The 17,816-nt window shown below is 38.3% G+C and overlaps 1 protein-coding gene across 1 annotated transcript in view; it reads left to right on the plus strand.

The window, feature by feature from the left end:
* The window catches only part of ZBBX (zinc finger B-box domain containing), a 119,848-nt gene that overhangs the window by 24,838 nt on the left and 77,194 nt on the right, over positions 1 to 17,816 (plus strand). Inside the window, exons 7-8 of the mRNA XM_040621744.1 lie at positions 9,574 to 9,729; positions 14,762 to 14,936. Of these exons, the coding sequence (XP_040477678.1) occupies positions 9,574 to 9,729; positions 14,762 to 14,936 (331 nt within the window). The remainder of the gene's footprint in view (positions 1 to 9,573; positions 9,730 to 14,761; positions 14,937 to 17,816) is intronic.

Here is a 17,816-nt window from a genome sequence, read left to right on the forward strand (position 1 = left end):
AATGCACACGAAGCCAAATGGTACAAAATATTGCAGCTTTAGCGTTAGAACCAAGATCTTTCGGGGGAGTGGTGGAGTTAAGATGCCAGAGGAGTAGGGGACCCCTTTTTTTCAGCTGGTCCCCTGGTCGGAGCTGAATAGGTGCGAGACTATCCTGAACATCCACGAGATCAGCCTTAGATGCAGGAAGATACATCTGGATCTCTACAAATGAACATCTCAGCAATGAGTATGAAGTGCGAAGCAGGGCCATGAAGCCCCGCGCACAGATATCGGAAGATAAATGGAAGGAGGAGCCACCGCATTCAGGCGCCGGGAAGAAGTAGGCACCTGCACAGGAGCAGGCGGACTCGCGAGACCAGCACCAGCGAGAGAGCAGACTGAACCGAGAGCCGAGGGAATGCATGCCACCAGACGGCAGAGCTCCGGTGCGCTCACTGGAACCAGACTGACTGGGAGCTCCAGGAGTGCACGGGGGTGGCTGGCAGCTGGCAGTGTTGAACACAAATGACAGAGGCAGCGCCAGCCCTGGAAGTGAGGGCTGCGGCGCGGGGTGTGGGGGCGCACATCCCAGGACGCTGCAGGGTTGAGCAGCACCAACAGAAACAGAGTTAAAGTGGCCAGAACATCAGTGGAGAGTGGTCTGCGATCCCTCTGCTCTGAGACAGGCTGGGATTCGGCCACTGCTGCTCTGACTCTCAGAAGAGGCACAGCAAACTGCCAGGGAAAGCCGCCAGAGAACAAAAGCCTGGAAATACCAGCTCTGAGTGTGCCCATCCCCATCCCCTCGCAGAGACATGGAGACTCTACCCAAACAGGGGTTGCCCGAGTATCAAGGCGGCAGGACCCTCCCAGAAGGCAGGTTGAAAAAGAAAGAATACCCATATCCCTAAGGTCCCTATAAACAGTTGCGCCGCATGGGTCCTGGTCAAGCAATTTGGGCTCCTTGGACAATCCCCATACCTCCCCTCATCAGAATGACAAGAAGGAGAAATCCCCCCAGCAAAGAAAAGACGATGAGTCTGTGGCCCCTCTGCCACAGAACTAATGGATATGGATATAATCAAATTATCAGAAATGGAATTCAGGTAACAATGGTCAAGATGATGTGTAGACTTGACAAAAAAGTATTACGGAAAATGTTAATGAGAATATAGAATTCTCTAAGGGTGGAAATGAGCGAAACTGGCAGAAATTAAAAAATTCTATGAATCAAACACAGTCAAAACTAGATGCTCTGACGGCCAGGGTGAATGAGGCAAGAAGAACATATTGGCGAACTGGAGGAGATGGGTTAGTACAAGAAGAAGCTAAAATAGAAACTGGCTCAAAAATCCAATCTCAAGAATGTAAGCCATCGGGAGATTATGAACTCAATGAAACATTCCAATGTCAGAATCATCGGCATCCCCAAGGGGGTGGGGAGAAAAACAGAGGTCTAGAAGAGATATTGGAATCAATTGTAGCTGAAAACTTCCCCTAATATAGCAAAGGCAACAAGCATTCGTGGTCCAAGAGGCAGAGAGGGCCCTCCCAAGCTCAACCACGAGAAACCTCCCACGTCACGTCATAGTGCATTTCTGCAAATGTCGATCCAAGGATACAGTATGACGGCCAGGACAAAGAAATTTCCACGGACAAGGCAAAGGTATCATAATTATGTCGTAACCTGTCTACTACACAGACCTGGAATGAAGAGAAAGGGATGGGGGGATTTTTAAAAAGCTCTTTCAGAGAAAAACATGCAGCCGTAAGGATCCTTTGTATCCAGCAAGGCTGGTTCATTCAGAATTGATTTTGGAGAAATAAAGACCTTCAGAATCGCCAGTCATTGACCAATTTTGTGACCACGAACCAGCCTTTACAGGAGGTATTAAGGGGTTCCATAAAGGTAAAAAAGGCCCCAAGAGTGATACAGAACAGAAATTTACAATCTATAGAAACAAAGACGCTTACAGGCAACATGGCATCATTGGGAAAATAATCTCTTCAATAATCAGTCTCAATGTAAATGGCCTAAATGCTCCCCATAAAGCACCACGGGTTGCAGATTGGATAAAAGACATGACTATCCATTGCTGTCTACAAGAGACTAATTGAACCTAAAGATACATTCAGACTGAAAGTAAAGGCATGGATTACCATCTTTCATGCCAATGGACCTCAAAGAAAGCTGGGGTAAGCAATTCTCATATCAGACAGATTGGATTTGAAACTAAAGACTACAGTTAGAGATACAGAGAACTATATTATTTTAAAGGATGTATCCAACAAGTGGATATGACAATTATAAGTATATATGCTCCCAACAGGAGAGCAGCAAGATACACAAGCCAACTCTTAACCACAAATAAAGAGGACATATAGATGAAAATAATTAATAGTAGGGGACCTCAACACTCCACTATCAAAGTAGACAGCAGCATCCGAGCAGAAAAATCGAACAAAGAAACAAAAGCTTTGAATGCCATACTTGACAAGTTGGACCTCCTAGATATATATAGAACACTACACCCCAAGACCAAAGAATATGCTCTCATTCTATTCTAATGCCCATGGAACATTCTCAAAGAAATAGACTATGTTCTGGGACACAAAAAAAGGTCTCTAACCGATACCAAAAAGACTGAAATATTCCCCTGCATATTCTCAGACCACAAGCTTTTGAAATTGGAACTCAACCACAAGGAAAAATTTGGAAGATACTCAAACACGTGGAGACTAAGAACCATCCTGCTCAGGAATGACTCGATAAACCAGAAAATCAAAAATCAATCTAAACAATTTATGGAGACACAGTGAGACATATGACAAGCACAACGGTCAAAACTCATAGGATTGCAAAGGCAGTCCTAAGAGGGAAATACATAGTCCATCCAAGCTCGACCCAAAGAACGAGAAAAATACTAAAATGCAGTTTTTATTTCTCACCTCAAGAAGCTGGGACAGCAACAGAGGAACAGGCCTTAATCCACACACGAGAAAGCAGTTGACCAAGATTAGAATGGAAATCAATGAATTAGAAACCAGGAGTACAGTAAGAGCAGTCAACAGAACTAGAAGCTGGTTCTTTGAAAGAGTAAATAAAATTGACAGACCACTGGCAAGACTTATCCAAAAGAATAGAGAAAGGACCCAAATTAATGAAATTATGAATGAAAAGGTAGAGGTCACAACCAACACCAATGAAATTGGAAGGATTATTAGAAACTTTTATCAACAGCTTTATGCCAATAAATTAAGCAATCTGGAAGAGATGGAGGACTTCCTGGAAACTTATAAACTACCAAGACTGAAACAAGAAGAAATTGATTTTTTACACAGCCCAATTAATTATGAAGAGATTGAAACAGTGATTTAAAAAAACCTTCCAAAAAACAAAACTCCAGGCCCGGACAGTTTTCCTGGGGTATTCTACCAAACATTCAAAGAAGAAATAATACTTATTCTACTAAAGCTATTTCAAAAAATAGAAACAGAAGGAAAGCTACCAAACTCATTCTATGAGGCCAATATTACCTTGATCCCCAAACCAGGCAAAGACCCCAGCAAAAAGGAGAGTTACAGACCGATTTCCCTAATGAATATCGACGCCAAAATCCTCAACAAGATCCTTGCTAATAGAATCCAACAGTACATTAAAAGGATTATCCATCATGACCAAGTGGGATTCATCACTGGGATGCAAGCGTGGTTCAACATTTGCAAATCGATCAGCGTGATACATCATATCAACAAGAAAAGACTCAGGAACCATATGATCCTCTCAATTGATGCAGAAAAAGCATTTGACAAAATACAGCATCCTTTTCTGATTAAAACCCTTCAGAGTGTAGGAATAGAGGGTACATTTCTCAATCTCATAAAAGCCATCTATGAAAGCCTACAGCTAATATTATACTCAATGGGGAAAAGCTGGAAGCCTTTCCCTTAAGATCAGGAACACGACAAGGATGCCCACTCTCACCACTATTATTCAACATAGTACTAGAAGTCCTTGCAACAGCAATCAGACAACAAAAAGGGATAAAAGGTATCCACATGGCAAAGAAGAGTCAAACTGTCTCTCTTCGCAGATGACATGATACTCATATGGAAAATCCAAAAAGAAGCCACTTCCCAAACTATTAAAGTTATACTAATTTATTGGCATAAAGCTGTTGATAAAAGTTTCTAATAATCCTTCCAATTTCATTGGTGTTGGTTGTGACCTCTACCTTTTCATTCATAATTTCATTAATTTGGGTCCTTTCTCTATTCTTTTGGATAAGTCTTGCCAGTGGTCTGTCAATTTTATTTACTCTTTCAAAGAACCAGCTTCTAGTTCTGTTGATCTGCTCTACTGTACTCCTGGTTTCTAATTCATTGATTTCCGCTCTAATCTTGGTCAACTGCTTTCTCGTGTGTGGATTAGGCCTGTTCCTCTGTTGCTGTCCCAGCTTCTTGAGGTGAGAATATAAAAACTGCATTTTAGATTTTTCTATTCTTTGAGTGAGGCTTGGATGGCTATGTATTTCCCTCTTAGGACTGCCTTTGCAGTATCCTATAGGTTTTGGACCGTTGTGTTGTCATTCTCCTTGGTGTCTCCATAAATTGTTTAGATTGATTTTTGATTTTCTGGTTTATCGAGTCATTCCTGAGCAGGATGGTTCTTAGTCTCCACGTGTTTGAGTATCTTCCAAATTTTTCCTTGTGGTTGAGTTCCAATTTCAAAGCGTTGTGGTCTGAGAATATGCAGGAATAATTTCAGTCTTTTGGTATCGGTTGTTCAAAGCCTTTGATTCTTTGCTTAGTTTTTGCCAGGGTGTTCTGTCTATTTCTGATAGTGGAGTGTTGAGGTCCCCTACTATTAATGTATTTTTATCTATATGTCTCTTTATTCTGGTTAAGAGTTGGCTTGTGTATCTTGCTGCTCCCCTGTTGGGGGCATATATATTTATAATTGTCATATCCACTTGTTGGGTACATCCTTTAAGAATAATATAGTGCCCTTCTGTGTCTCTAACTATAGTCTTTAGTTTAAAATCCAATCTGTCTGATATGAGAATTGCTACCCCAGCTTTCTTTTGAGGTCCATTGGCATGAAAGATGGTAATCCATGCCTTTACTTTCAGTCTGAATGTATCTTTAGGTTCAAAATTAGTCTCTTGTAGACAGCACATGGATGGGTCATGTCTTTTTATCCAATCTGCAACCCCGTGGTGCTTTATGGGAGCATTTAGGCCATTTACATTGAGACTGATTATTGAGAGAGATTATTTTAATGATGCCATGTTGCCTGTAACGTCTTTGTTTCTATAGATTGTAAATTTCTGTTCTGTATCACTCTTGGGGCCTTTTTACCTTTATGGAACCCCCTTAATACCTCCTGTAAGGCTGGTTCGTGGTTACAAAATTGGTCAATGACTGGCGATTCTGGAAGGTCTTTATTTCTCCATCAATTCTGAATGACAGCCTTGCTGGATAAAGGATCCTTGGCTGCATGTTTTTCTCTGAAAGAGCTTTAAAAATGCCCCCCCCATCCCTTTCTCTCATTCCAGGTCTGTGTAGACAGGTCTGACATAATTATGATACCTTTGCCTTGGTCCGTGAGAAATTTCTTTGTCCTGGCCGCTTTCAATACTGTATCCTTGGATCTAATATTTGCGAAATGCACTATGACGTGACGTGGCGTAGGTTTCTCGTGGTTGAGCTTGGGAGGGGCCCTCTCTGCCTCTTGGACACGAATGCTTGTTGCCTTTGCTATATTAGGGAAGTTTTCAGCTACAATTGATTCCAATATCTCTTCTAGACCTCTGTTTTTCTCCACCCCCTTGGGGATGCCGATGATTCTGACATTGGAATGTTTCATTGAGTTCATAATCTCCCGTAACCTACATTCTTGAGATTGGATTTTTTTGAGCCAAGTTTCTATTTTAGCTTTCTCTTGTACTAACCCATCCTCCAGTTCGCCAATATGTTCTTCTGCCTCATTCACCCTGGCCGTCAGAGCATCTAGTTTTGACTGTGTTTGATTCATAGAATTTTTAATTTCTGCCAGTTTCGCTCTCATTTCCACCCTTAGAAATTCTATATTCTCATTAACATTTCCGTTAATACTTTTGTCAAGTCTACACATCATCTTGACCATTGTTACTCTGAACTCCATTTCTGATAATTTGATTATATCCATATCCATTAGTTCTGTGGCAGAGGCCACAGACTCATCGTCTTTTCTTTGCTGGGGGGGGATTTCTCCTTCTTGTCATTCTGATGAGGGGAGGTTGCGGGATTGTCCAGAGCCCAAATTATTGACCAGGACCCATGCAGTGCGCACTTGTTTTATAGGGACCTTAGGGATATGGGCTTCTTTCTTTTTCAACCTGCCTTCTGGGGGAGGGTCCTGCCGCTCTGATACTCGGGCAACCCTGTTTGGGTAGAGTCTCCATGTCTCTGCGAGGGGGGATGGGGATGGGCACACTGTGAGCTGGTATTTCCAGGCTTTTGTTCTCTGGCGGCTTTCCCTGGCAGTTTGCTGTGCCTCTTCTGAGAGTCAGAGCAGCAGTGGCCGAATCCCAGCCTGTCTCAGAGCAGAGGGATCGCAGACCACTCTCCACTGATGTTCTGGCCACTTTAACTCTGTTTCTGTTGGTGCTGCTCAACCCTGCAGCGTCCTGGGATGTGCGCCCCACACCCGGCGTCGCAGCCCTCACTTCCAGGGCTGGCGCGTCTCTGTCATTTGTGTTTCTAACACTGCCAGCTGCCAGCCACCCCCGTGCACTCTGGAGCTCCCAGTCAGTCTGGTTCCAGTGAGCGCACCGGAGCTCTGTCAGTCTGGTGGCATGCATTCCCCGGCTCTCGGTCTCAGTCTGCTCTCTCGCGGGTGCTGGTCCGCGAGTCCGCCTGCTCCCCTGTGCAGGTGCCTACTTCTTCCCGGCGCCTGAATGCGGTGGCTCCCTCCCCCTTCCATTTATCTTCCGATATCTGTGCGCGGTTTCATGGCTCCCTGCTTCGTACCTCTATACTCATTGCTGGAGATGTTCATTTGTAGAGATCCAGATGTATCTTCCTGCATCTAAGGCTGATTCCGTGGATGTTCAGGATAGTCTCGTACCTATTCAGCTCGACTCAGGGGACCAGCTGAAAAAGGGGTCCCCTACTCCTCTGGCATCTTAACTCCACTCCCCGAAAGATCTTGGTTCTAACGCAAGCTGCAATATTTTGTACCATTTGGCTTTCATCTAAGCTTTATGAGCTTGAGTTTCCTTGTCTATGTAATGGGGATCATAATATCTGTCCAAGAATAAGAAAAATGTATATACACTCTTACGACTGAGAAAAGTAATTTTTTTAATTAAAAACAAATTTTTTAGCGGCGCCTGGGTGGCACAGTGGTTGGGCGTCTGCCTCCGGCTCAGGGCATGATCCTGGCATTATGGGATCGAGCCCCACATCAGGCTCCTCTGCTGTGAGCCTGCTTCTTCCTCTCCCACTCCCCCTGCTTGTGTTCCCTCTCTCGCTGGCTGTCTGTCTCTCTGTCAAATAAATAAATAAAATCTTTAAAAAAAATTTTTTTAAGAAATGTAATATTTAAATGTAAGATATTCTAGGAAAGAAAATTCCCATTTATTGGCATTTTGTTTATACCAAATTAATAGAATTTTAAGATATTCATTTATAGCATTTCACTTTATTAATTATCCATGATGTTTATCTTACATTTTAGCAGTAAATGTAGAAATGAAATCATTTTTGTGTGTGTGCCATTTCAGAGTCTCTTAATATGCTACCTAAAAATGTTATAACCATTAATTGGAACATTGATAGCAGGATCCATTTAAGCACAGGAATAACCTTTGTTTTGTGTTATGTAAATAAACATGTATTTGAAAAATAATTCTACCTTCATAATTTTATGTAAAATTAATACTGTTGTTTTTACTACTTTTATGAATGTGTACAATGAAAACTAGACCTTCTAACAACTTTGAAATCAATAGATCTCTAGTCTAGGGAATTTAAAATCAGGCTTATATTGGATTACTCTGTTTAAAAAAATATTTTTTTGGTAAAGCATTACCATTGGCTTGAATTTCTTTGAAAAATAAGTATTATATAGGTCTATATAGGCTTTTTGATGATCACTAGGAAAATTTAGAGCAGCTATATCACTGATATCTGTGCCTACATATATGTATATTTAAATGTGCATAGATGACATTAGTCATTTTTCATAGGTAATTCATTAATTCAGCATGACATAACACTAATTAATTTGATCTTCAGTGGTTTATTCCAGAATGAGATTGCAGTGACTCTTAACAGATCTATAAAAGGTCGTAACTGGGAAGTTTCAATGTAATCTTAGTTATTTAAATAGGTAACTAGATGAAAATTTAAAAATAGGAATATTTCCATGGGAAAGTACAAAATAATTATTTCTAACCCCTGCTGAAGTTTTTCTCTGTCTTGAGGACATTTGCTAAAGGAGTACGACCTATTGCTTGTCTTTCTAATACCAGGTTTTCAGAGTCTCACCCTGTAGGTGGTTTGGTTCAAGCTCACATGGAGCCCAGAATCCTACAGAGTCCTAGGGCAGATCAGAGTAGTTGCTGGTGGGAGATCTTCCTCTCCCTCCACCACCACCTTATTTTTACCATATGTTATATGCCAGGCACTGTGGTAGCTGTAGAAAGATTTAAGACAAAATTTTTTCCTTCTGTGAACTTATATGTATGATGGAATAGATAGACACCAAAAGGTGATGTACAATCAATATTGTAGGGCTACTAAAGATCTACTTTGGGTATGAAGAGGTACAGAGGATGGGCACCTCACACAGCCAGAGCGAGGAGGGCAAAGAAAGGTTCCTAGACCTGTGGGAGGAATTTGGGATGACTCTAGAAGGAGAAGTAGGAGTCTGCCAGGCAAAGAAGATGGTAGAGGAGGGAAGGCCTCCCTGGTAAGTGAAACTCATAAGCAAAGATACTAAATGAGGAACAGCTTGGAGTTTACTAGGAACCTACAGGTAGAGGCACTTCCTGATGTTCACTTTTGAATAGTTAATACTTTCTAAAGATGTTTTATCACCAAGCCATACTCATTACTGCTTATTCAGGCTCCTACTAGATTAGTTATATTTAGTTCTTTCTGTTGCACAAAAATAACACATCTGTCTATTTGGAGTTGACATGGTAGAAAGGCTATGAGTCATTAGAATTATACACACCTGGGGTTATTTCCCAGCTCTGCCACCCTCTCACCATGTGACCAGGCCTAAGTTACTTAAACATCAGAGCTTTCATTTCTTTATCCTTAAAACAGAGAGAAAAATAGTAATGCTTTAAAGTTGAAGATTAAATGATATGTTTTTAAGATACTTGGGATAGTATGAGACCAAACTAGCTGCTCAATAGATGGCAACTGCCACTATTATATTGGTTGATGTAAATGTCAATTTGTATTTTGAAATATTAAATGAAATGTATTGGATTTTAGTAATCACAGCATAATAAAAATAGGATTTAATGTATCTAAGTTACTTAGACTGACATAATTAGTCTTTTTAGTCCTATTTTGCTTCTTTTTTAACAGGCAAAATCTCAAATATTATCCAATGTATTGGATGTTGCCCATCGATTTATCAAGGAAGTCAATCCAGATGAACCCAAAGGGGAGAATCACTCTACAAAAGAGATTAGTAAAAGTCAGAATAAACCCAGGTTTCTTCTACAGGGGAGCAACTCTGGGGTAAGCTAAGGAAAACAGAGTAGATATTTTCTGTCATACATGATCATGGACACTGTCATTTACAGACTTAATTAGAGCTATAGAGTTTTGTAGATTATTTTATCACATTGTTGTTTAATATTTATTTATTTGTTTGTTTGTTTTATGACTTAAAAACATCTTGACTATAAAAATCCTTTTAAGGAGACTGGTTTGATTCTACTGAAGACTGTTTTTTTTAAATAAATGATTATTTGACCATGTTGCTTTCTGGACATTGCTACCATGTTAGGAAATGAATGAGTATTTGGGAGAAACATGAAAAAAAAATAACACAATGTAATATAACAATTTTATTTTAGTCAGGATTTCAGAGAGGCTCTGCCAAGTTGTTATGTTTTTTTGGTTTTTTGTTTTTTTAGGTGACAGGCAATTTTATAGTTATTTAAAATTGAATTTACACCAAATTCTGGTCGTTATTCAGATTAACTATGGAACCCATGATGTGCTAGATAAGCTTTCATCAGCTCATGATTATTTTGTAATAGACTTGTTATATTGATTCTTTAGCAAAAACACAAGCTTCCTCAAATTTTGATCTATGTAATAATCCTCATTCCTTTATTTTTATTTTTTTAAATTTTTTTAATAATGGTTCTTAGTCTCCAAGTGTTTGAGTTTCTTCCAAATTTTTCCTTGTGGTTGAGTTCCAATTTCAGAGCGTTGTGGTCTGAGAATATGCAGGGGATAATTTCAATCTTTTGGTATCGGTTGAGACCTGTTTTGTGTCCCAGAACATAGTCTATTCTTGAGAATGTTCCATGGGCATTAGAATAGAATGAGTATTCTTTGGTTCTGGGGTGTAGTGTTCTATATATATCTATGAGGTCCAACTCGTCGAGTATGGCATTCAAAGCCTTTGATTCTTTGCTTAGTATTTGCAAGGTGTTCTTATTTCTGATAGTGGGGTGTTGAGGTCCCCTACTATTAATGTATTTTTATCTATATGTCTCTTTATTGTGGTTAAGAGTTGGCTTGTGTATCTTGCTGCTCCCCTGTTGGGGGCATATATATTTATAATTGTCATATCCACTTGTTGGATACATCCTTTAAGAATAATATAGTGCCCTTCTGCGTCTCTAACTATAGTCTTTAGTTTAAAATCCAATCTATCTGCTAGGAGAATTGCTACCCCAGCTTTCTTTTGAGGTCCATTTGCGTGAAAGATGGTATTCCTTCCCTTTACTTTCAGTCTGAATGTATCTTTGGGTTCAAAATGAGTCTCTTGTAGACAGCAAAAAGCAATATGTTGTTTATTTTATTATTTTTTTATTTTTTTCCAGTTTAAAAGGAACACATTTTAATCAAAATGACACATGAAACTGAAAACAAATTTGAGAAAGGCACATGAAGAAAATGCTAACAAAACTGAAGTCAGGTGTAACAATAGTAACACCAAGCAAAAGAAAGCAAAAGACAAAAATCAAAAGGGACAAGAGGAATATTTCATATTGGTATAACCCACCAGGAGGATATACAAATTATTGAACTATTGTACCAATTAGTTGATTAATTATACCAATTATTAGATTAGTCATAAAAACATAACTCTGAAGTAAATGAAATAAATATGGATAAGAAAACAAGAAGAGACTGGAAATCCACAACATTAATGGGAAACTTTGACACAACTTTCATTCAGAAACCCAGTGATAGATCAATTAGAAACATGAATACAAAGGAAGAGAATTGGTAGAACCCATGAGTTTGATACAACAGACATGTACACGCATATATCCAACAAGGAGAGAATTGGTATTTCTAAGCATATATGGGACATGCATAAAATTTGTGTAAGTTTACAAAAATCTCAACAAATTAGGAAAAAAAGAGAACATTAAGGCTATATACTCTGAACATATCAATACAATTGGAAATTAGTAATACTCTTGAATAAAAAAAGTTTTGAGAATTTCTCCATAAAATCCTTTTCATACTATATTTTTATTTTTATTTTTTTAACTTTTTTTTACTAATTATAAACATTTTTTTTATTTTACTGTTTTTCTATTATATTATGTTAGTCGCCATAGAGTACATCCTGGTTTGCGATGTAAAGCTCGATGCTTCATGGTTGTGTATAACACCAAGTGCACCATGCAACACGTGTGCTCCTCACTACCCATCACCAGCCCATCCCATTCCCTCACCCCCCTCCCCTCTGAAGCCCGCAGTTTGTTTCTCAGCATCCATAGTCTCTCATGCTTCATTCCCCCTTCTGATTACCCCCCCTTTCTTTATCCCTTTCTTCCCCTACCGATCTTCCTAGTTCTTATATTCCATAGAGGAGAGAAATCATATGATAATTGTCTTTCTCTGCTTGACTTATTTCACTTAGCATTATCTCCTCCAGTGCCATCCATGTTGCAGCAAATGTTGAGAACTCGTTCCTTCTGATAGCTGAGGAATATTCCATTGTATATATGGACCACAACTTCTTAATCCAGTCATCTGTTGAAGGGCATCTTGGTTCCTTCCATGATTTGGCTATTGTGGACAATGCTGCTATGAACATTGGGGTGCATATCGCCCTTCTCTTCACTATGTCTGTATCTTTGGGGTAAATACCCAGTATTGCAATGGCTGGGTCATAGGGTAGCTCAATTTTTAACTTTTTAAGGGACCTCCACACTGTTTTCCAGAGTGGCTGCACCAACCTGCATTCCCACCAACAGTGTAGGAGGGATCCCCTTTCTCCACATCCTCTCCAACAATTGTTGTTTCTTGCCTTGTCTATTTTTGCCATTCTAACTGGCGTAAGGTGGTATCTCAGTGTGGTTTTGATTTGAATTTCCCTGATGGCTAATGATTTTGAACCTTTTTTCATGTGTCTGTTAGCCATTTGTATGTCTTCATTGAAAAGTGTCTGTTCATATCTTCTGCCCATTTTTTGATTTGTTTATTTGTTTCTCGCGTATTGAGTTTGAGAAGTTCTTTGTAGATCTTGGATACCAGTCTTTTATCTGTAGCATCATTTGCAAATATATTCTCCCATTCTGTGGGATACCTCTTAGTTTTTTTGACTGTTTCCTTGGCTGTGCAGAAGATTTTTATCTTGATGAAGTCCCACAAGTTCATTTTATCTTCTGTACACGAATAATGAGACTGAAGAAAGAGAAATCAGGGAATCCATCCCATTACAATAGCACCAAAAACCATACGTTACCTTGGAATTAACTTAACCAGAGATGTAAAGGATCTATATTCTAGAAGCTATAAATCACTCTTGAAAGACATTGAAGAAGACACAAAAAGATGGAAAAATATTCCATGCTCATGGATCGGAAGCATTAACATAGTTAAAATGTCCATGCTACTCAGAGCAATCTACACTTTCAATGCTATCCCGATCAAAATACCGATGACATTATTCAAAGAATTGGCACAAATAGTCCTTAAATTTGTATGGAACCAGAAAAGGCCCCGAATCACCAAGGAACTGTTGAAAAGGAAAAACAAAGCTGGGGGCATCACAATGCCAGATTTCGAGCTGTACTACAAAGCTGTGATCACAAAGACAGCATGGTACTGGCACAAAAATAGACACATGGACCAATGGAACAGAATAGAGAACCCAGAAATGGACCCTAGGCTTTTTGGGCAACTAATCTTTTATTTGTCTCTTGCACCATTTCTAATTGTTGATATGGTTTTAAAGAAATCAGGAATCAGAATATATTTGCAAATGATACTACAGATAAAAGACTGGTATCCAAGATCCATAAAGAACTTCTCAAACTCAATACACGAGAAACAGATAAACAAATCATAAAATGGGCAGAAGATATGAAGAGACACTTTTCCAATGAAGACATACAAATGGCTAACAGACACATGAAAAAATGTTCAAAATCATTATCCATCAGGGAAATTCAAATCAAAACCACACTGAGATACCACCTTACGCCAGTTAGAATGGCAAAAATAGACAAGGCAAGAAACAACAATTGTTGGAGAGGATGTGGAGAAAGGGGATCCCTCCTACATTGTTGGTGGTAATGCAAGTTGGGACAGCCACTCTGGAAAACAGTGTGGAGGTCCCTTAAAAAGTTAAAAATTGAGCTACCCTATGACCCAGCCATTGCAATACTGGGTATTTACCCCAGAGATACAGATATAGTGAAGAGAAGGGCCATATGCACTCCAGTGTTCATAGCAACATTGTCCACAATAGCTAACTCGTGGAAGGAACTGAGATGCCCTTCAACACATGACTGGATTAAGAAGTTGTGGTCCATATATACAATGGAATATTATTCAGCCATCAAAAAGAATGATTTCTCAACATTTGCTGCAACATGGACAGCACTGGAGGATATAATGCTAAGTGAAATAAGTCAAGCAGAGAAAGACAAGTATCATATGGTTTCTCTCATATGGAACATAAGAACTAGGAAGATCGGTAGGAGGAGAAAGTGGTAAAGAAAGGGGGAGTAATCAGAAGGGGGAATGAAGCATGAGAGACTATGGACTCTGAGAAACAAACTGCGGGCTTCAGAGGGGAGGGGGGTGGGGGAATGGGATAGACCGGTGATAGGTAGTAAGGAGGGCACATATTGCATGGTGTACTGGGTGTTATATGCAGCTAATGAATCATCAAACTTTACATCAGAAACCAGGGATGTACTGTGTGGTGACTAACATAATATAATAAAAAAATATTAAGAAAGAGAAAGAAAGAGAGAAAGAGAGAAAGAGAGAAAGAAAAGAAAGAAAGATATAGGAGCTAAAATTTCCTAGATATCTCGTCAAAACTACACTTATCTAGAAAGAAAGAAAGAAAGAAAGAAAGAAAGAAAGAAAGAAAGAAAGAAAGAAAGAAAGAAAGAAAGAAAGATCAGGAAAACATATACATAAGTGCAACTTAAAAGCATTCCGTTTTTCAGTTAAAAAGTAGTGTATGATCCAAAATGCCTAATAATTAATGCTACCTGCATTTTAAGATATGAAAAATTTAGGAAAGCACACTTAGATGCACTTTTAATTGATTTAGGTAGAAGTTCCAACAACAAAAAAAGCAGAATGTTCGAATCCAAAAGATAGGCTCCTCTGTGAAGGGTCATTTGATGAAGAAGCTTCTGCCCAGTCCTTTCAGGAAGCTTTAAATCAATGGAGAACTGGACATCAAGATGACAATGAGAAACACAACTTACATGAAGCAAAAGCAGGTACAGCTATTTTTATAAAATGAATGTTATAAAATGAACCTGAATTTATTTTATTTATCTCCATTCTCTGTGAATATAAATGCAATGTTCAAAAACTGTTAGCATTAGGATAACAGTCTGATGTAACTCCTCAAAAGAGCACTCACTGCACAACCAGGGGTAAGTGGTTTGATATTTATAGAGCCCTGACTTGAGCACTGGGGAGATTTGTGTTTGTTTCCTATGTAAACTCAGACTGTCAAATGAATGGAGAATTGGATGCTTTCAGCTTCCCCACTCCTGGCAGAAAGTTTCATCAGGACAACTGTTCCTTTATTGAACTGTATGTATACATAAAACAAGAGAATCTGTGATATAGAGAAGTAAAGAAATTTTTTGTATGTGTCTTGAAAAAATATAGTTCAAGGATGGCTATGAACTTAAGAAGGAGAATTGACTTATCTTTTTTTTTCCTGTCCAAAGGATATTTCTTATTTTTATTTTTTCTTGATGGTTTTTGCCCCCATATTCTAGACATTGCAGATTGGATGACTGAGGCGCATACTGTCTCAGCTTTACATTTCCCAGAATCTCTTGAGGAATATCATACTTTTAAAACTATTTGATTTATTAATTTTATTACTCAGAATCTTATAGCGACTCTCAATTGCTTTTCACTGAAAATAAAATGTTAGATAATGAATTTCAATCATGAATCTTTATTGTCAGCATCCAATTTTATTATTTTTACTTCATTTTTTTTCCAGCACAAGAACTTTCCTGATTATTCATTCTTCATAACAGTGTAATTCCTAATGTCAAGGTATTACATACCATCTTCCAATTAGAATTGGATTTTTTACCAAATAATATTGTTTGAAGTATTTTTCCCTACCCTTATTCATGCTACATCAGTTTCATTAATATTTCCAAGATTTTATTTATATACTCTCTTTGTAGCATGTATCTTAATGTAATTCTCATTGACTATGTTATTTTATGTGCTTTTTATTTGAACTTTCAAATTTTGATGTATTTTTTACTTTTCTACTCAGAAAGGGAAAAGTCTTCTATAAAAATACCTTTTTGATTGTTTACTTTGAAAGACATAGTGTTTAAAATAATAAAGGGACTGATTTGAAAAATCAGATAAGGTTAGAGAAGAAAAAACATTGTTTTTCATAGTGTAGATAACTATATTATAATAATAATATAATGATTATTTTACATGATTTTGTTATAACAAAAAGTTAACCAAGAAGAAAATGAAAATAACCTAATTCAACCATCTAAAGATAAGCAATGTTAACATGTTGGTACATGTTTTTCAATAGACACAGTTGCACAAACACAGGCATAAATGGGGTGACACTATACATGCTATTTGTAACTGTTTTGCTTAGATTCTGTCATGGACAACTTTCCATATAAATACAGTTGTGTATCATCATTTGTAACTGTTGCATAATACTCTGTATGCCATGATTTACTTAATCAGAATTTTATTGATGGATATTTTGTTTCTAATTTTCAGTATGGTAAAATAAGTTATAATGACCATCTTAGCTATTTGTGTGCTTGTACAATTACCTTAAAATAAATTTTTAAATGTAGAAATGTTGTGTCAGTGGTTGCTGAAGAGAAATCATTAAGATGAGGACCTCTGTTGATATATGATATTTTTGACCCAGAGTATTTTATATACTTTTCCTAACATATTAAGTTGATACAAAAGAACATTTACAAAATTTGTATAGATTCTGGAGAAAAAGCAGTAAGCACCTGTTCTCTTCTTTCCTCCTCTTTTTTTTTTTAAGATTTTGTTTATTTAGTTGACAGAGGGAAAGAGAGCATGAAGGGGGGAGGTGGAAGAGAGGGAGGGAGAAAGAGACTCCCTGCTGAGCAAGGAGCTTATTCCGGACTTAATCCCAGGACCCTGAGATCATTACCTGAGCTGAGGGCAGACGCTTAACCCACTGAGCCACCCAGGCACCTCTCTTTCCTCCTCTCTAAGAGATTGTCACTAACCTAGATTCTGTATTTTTTCATTTAAAAAAAAATTTCCTTGTAGTTTACTATACGTGTGTATCTCTAAACAATAAATTGTTAAATTTGCATGTATTTGAACATTCGGTAAGTGGAAAGCTATTGTAGGTATTCTTTTGCAACCTACTTCACTCACTATTATTTACTGAGATTTACCCATGAAGATGTGGATAGTTGTATTTTATTCATTTTTACTGCCTAAGTCGTCTGCTATATGAAAATACCACTATTTACCTGTTTAAATGTTGATGGGTTTTGGGATTGGTTCCCATTTTGCCATTACAAACAATGCTGGTATGAATATTTGTCTGTAGGTCTCTTGGTACACATGTGCAGACATTTCTAGGATGTCTTTTCCTGGGAGTGGAATAGCTGGGTCATAGGCTGTGTATGTCTTTGACTATACTAGGTAAAACTGAATTATTTACCAAAGTATTTGTATCAGTTTATACTGCCAGCTGCAGTAGATAAGAGGTTTGATCGCCTCCCATTATCATCAACACTTTGTCAGATTTTTAAATTTTTGCTGCTCTGATAAAGATGAAATGGCATATTTATTTTGTGTAACTCATTACAAATGATATTGAGTATCTTTTTATATGCTTCTTGGCCATTTAGCTTAGTAACATGCTTTGAATTTTCAAGTTTTCTAGTTATTTCTGTTATTGATTTCATTTTTTGTCTTTTCAAAGATTTTATTTTTTATTTGACAGAGAGATAGCATGAGCAGGGGGAGGGGCAAAAGGAGAGGGAGAGGGAGAAACAGACTCCCCACTGAGGAGGGACCCTGATACACACAACTCAATCCCAGGACCCTGGAATCATGACCTGAGCTGAAGGCAGACGCTTAACCAA

This window comes from Ursus maritimus, unplaced genomic scaffold (genome assembly GCF_017311325.1).
Source record: "Ursus maritimus isolate PB19 unplaced genomic scaffold, ASM1731132v1 scaffold_4, whole genome shotgun sequence".
In the NCBI taxonomy this organism is placed as follows: Eukaryota; Metazoa; Chordata; class Mammalia; order Carnivora; family Ursidae; genus Ursus; species Ursus maritimus.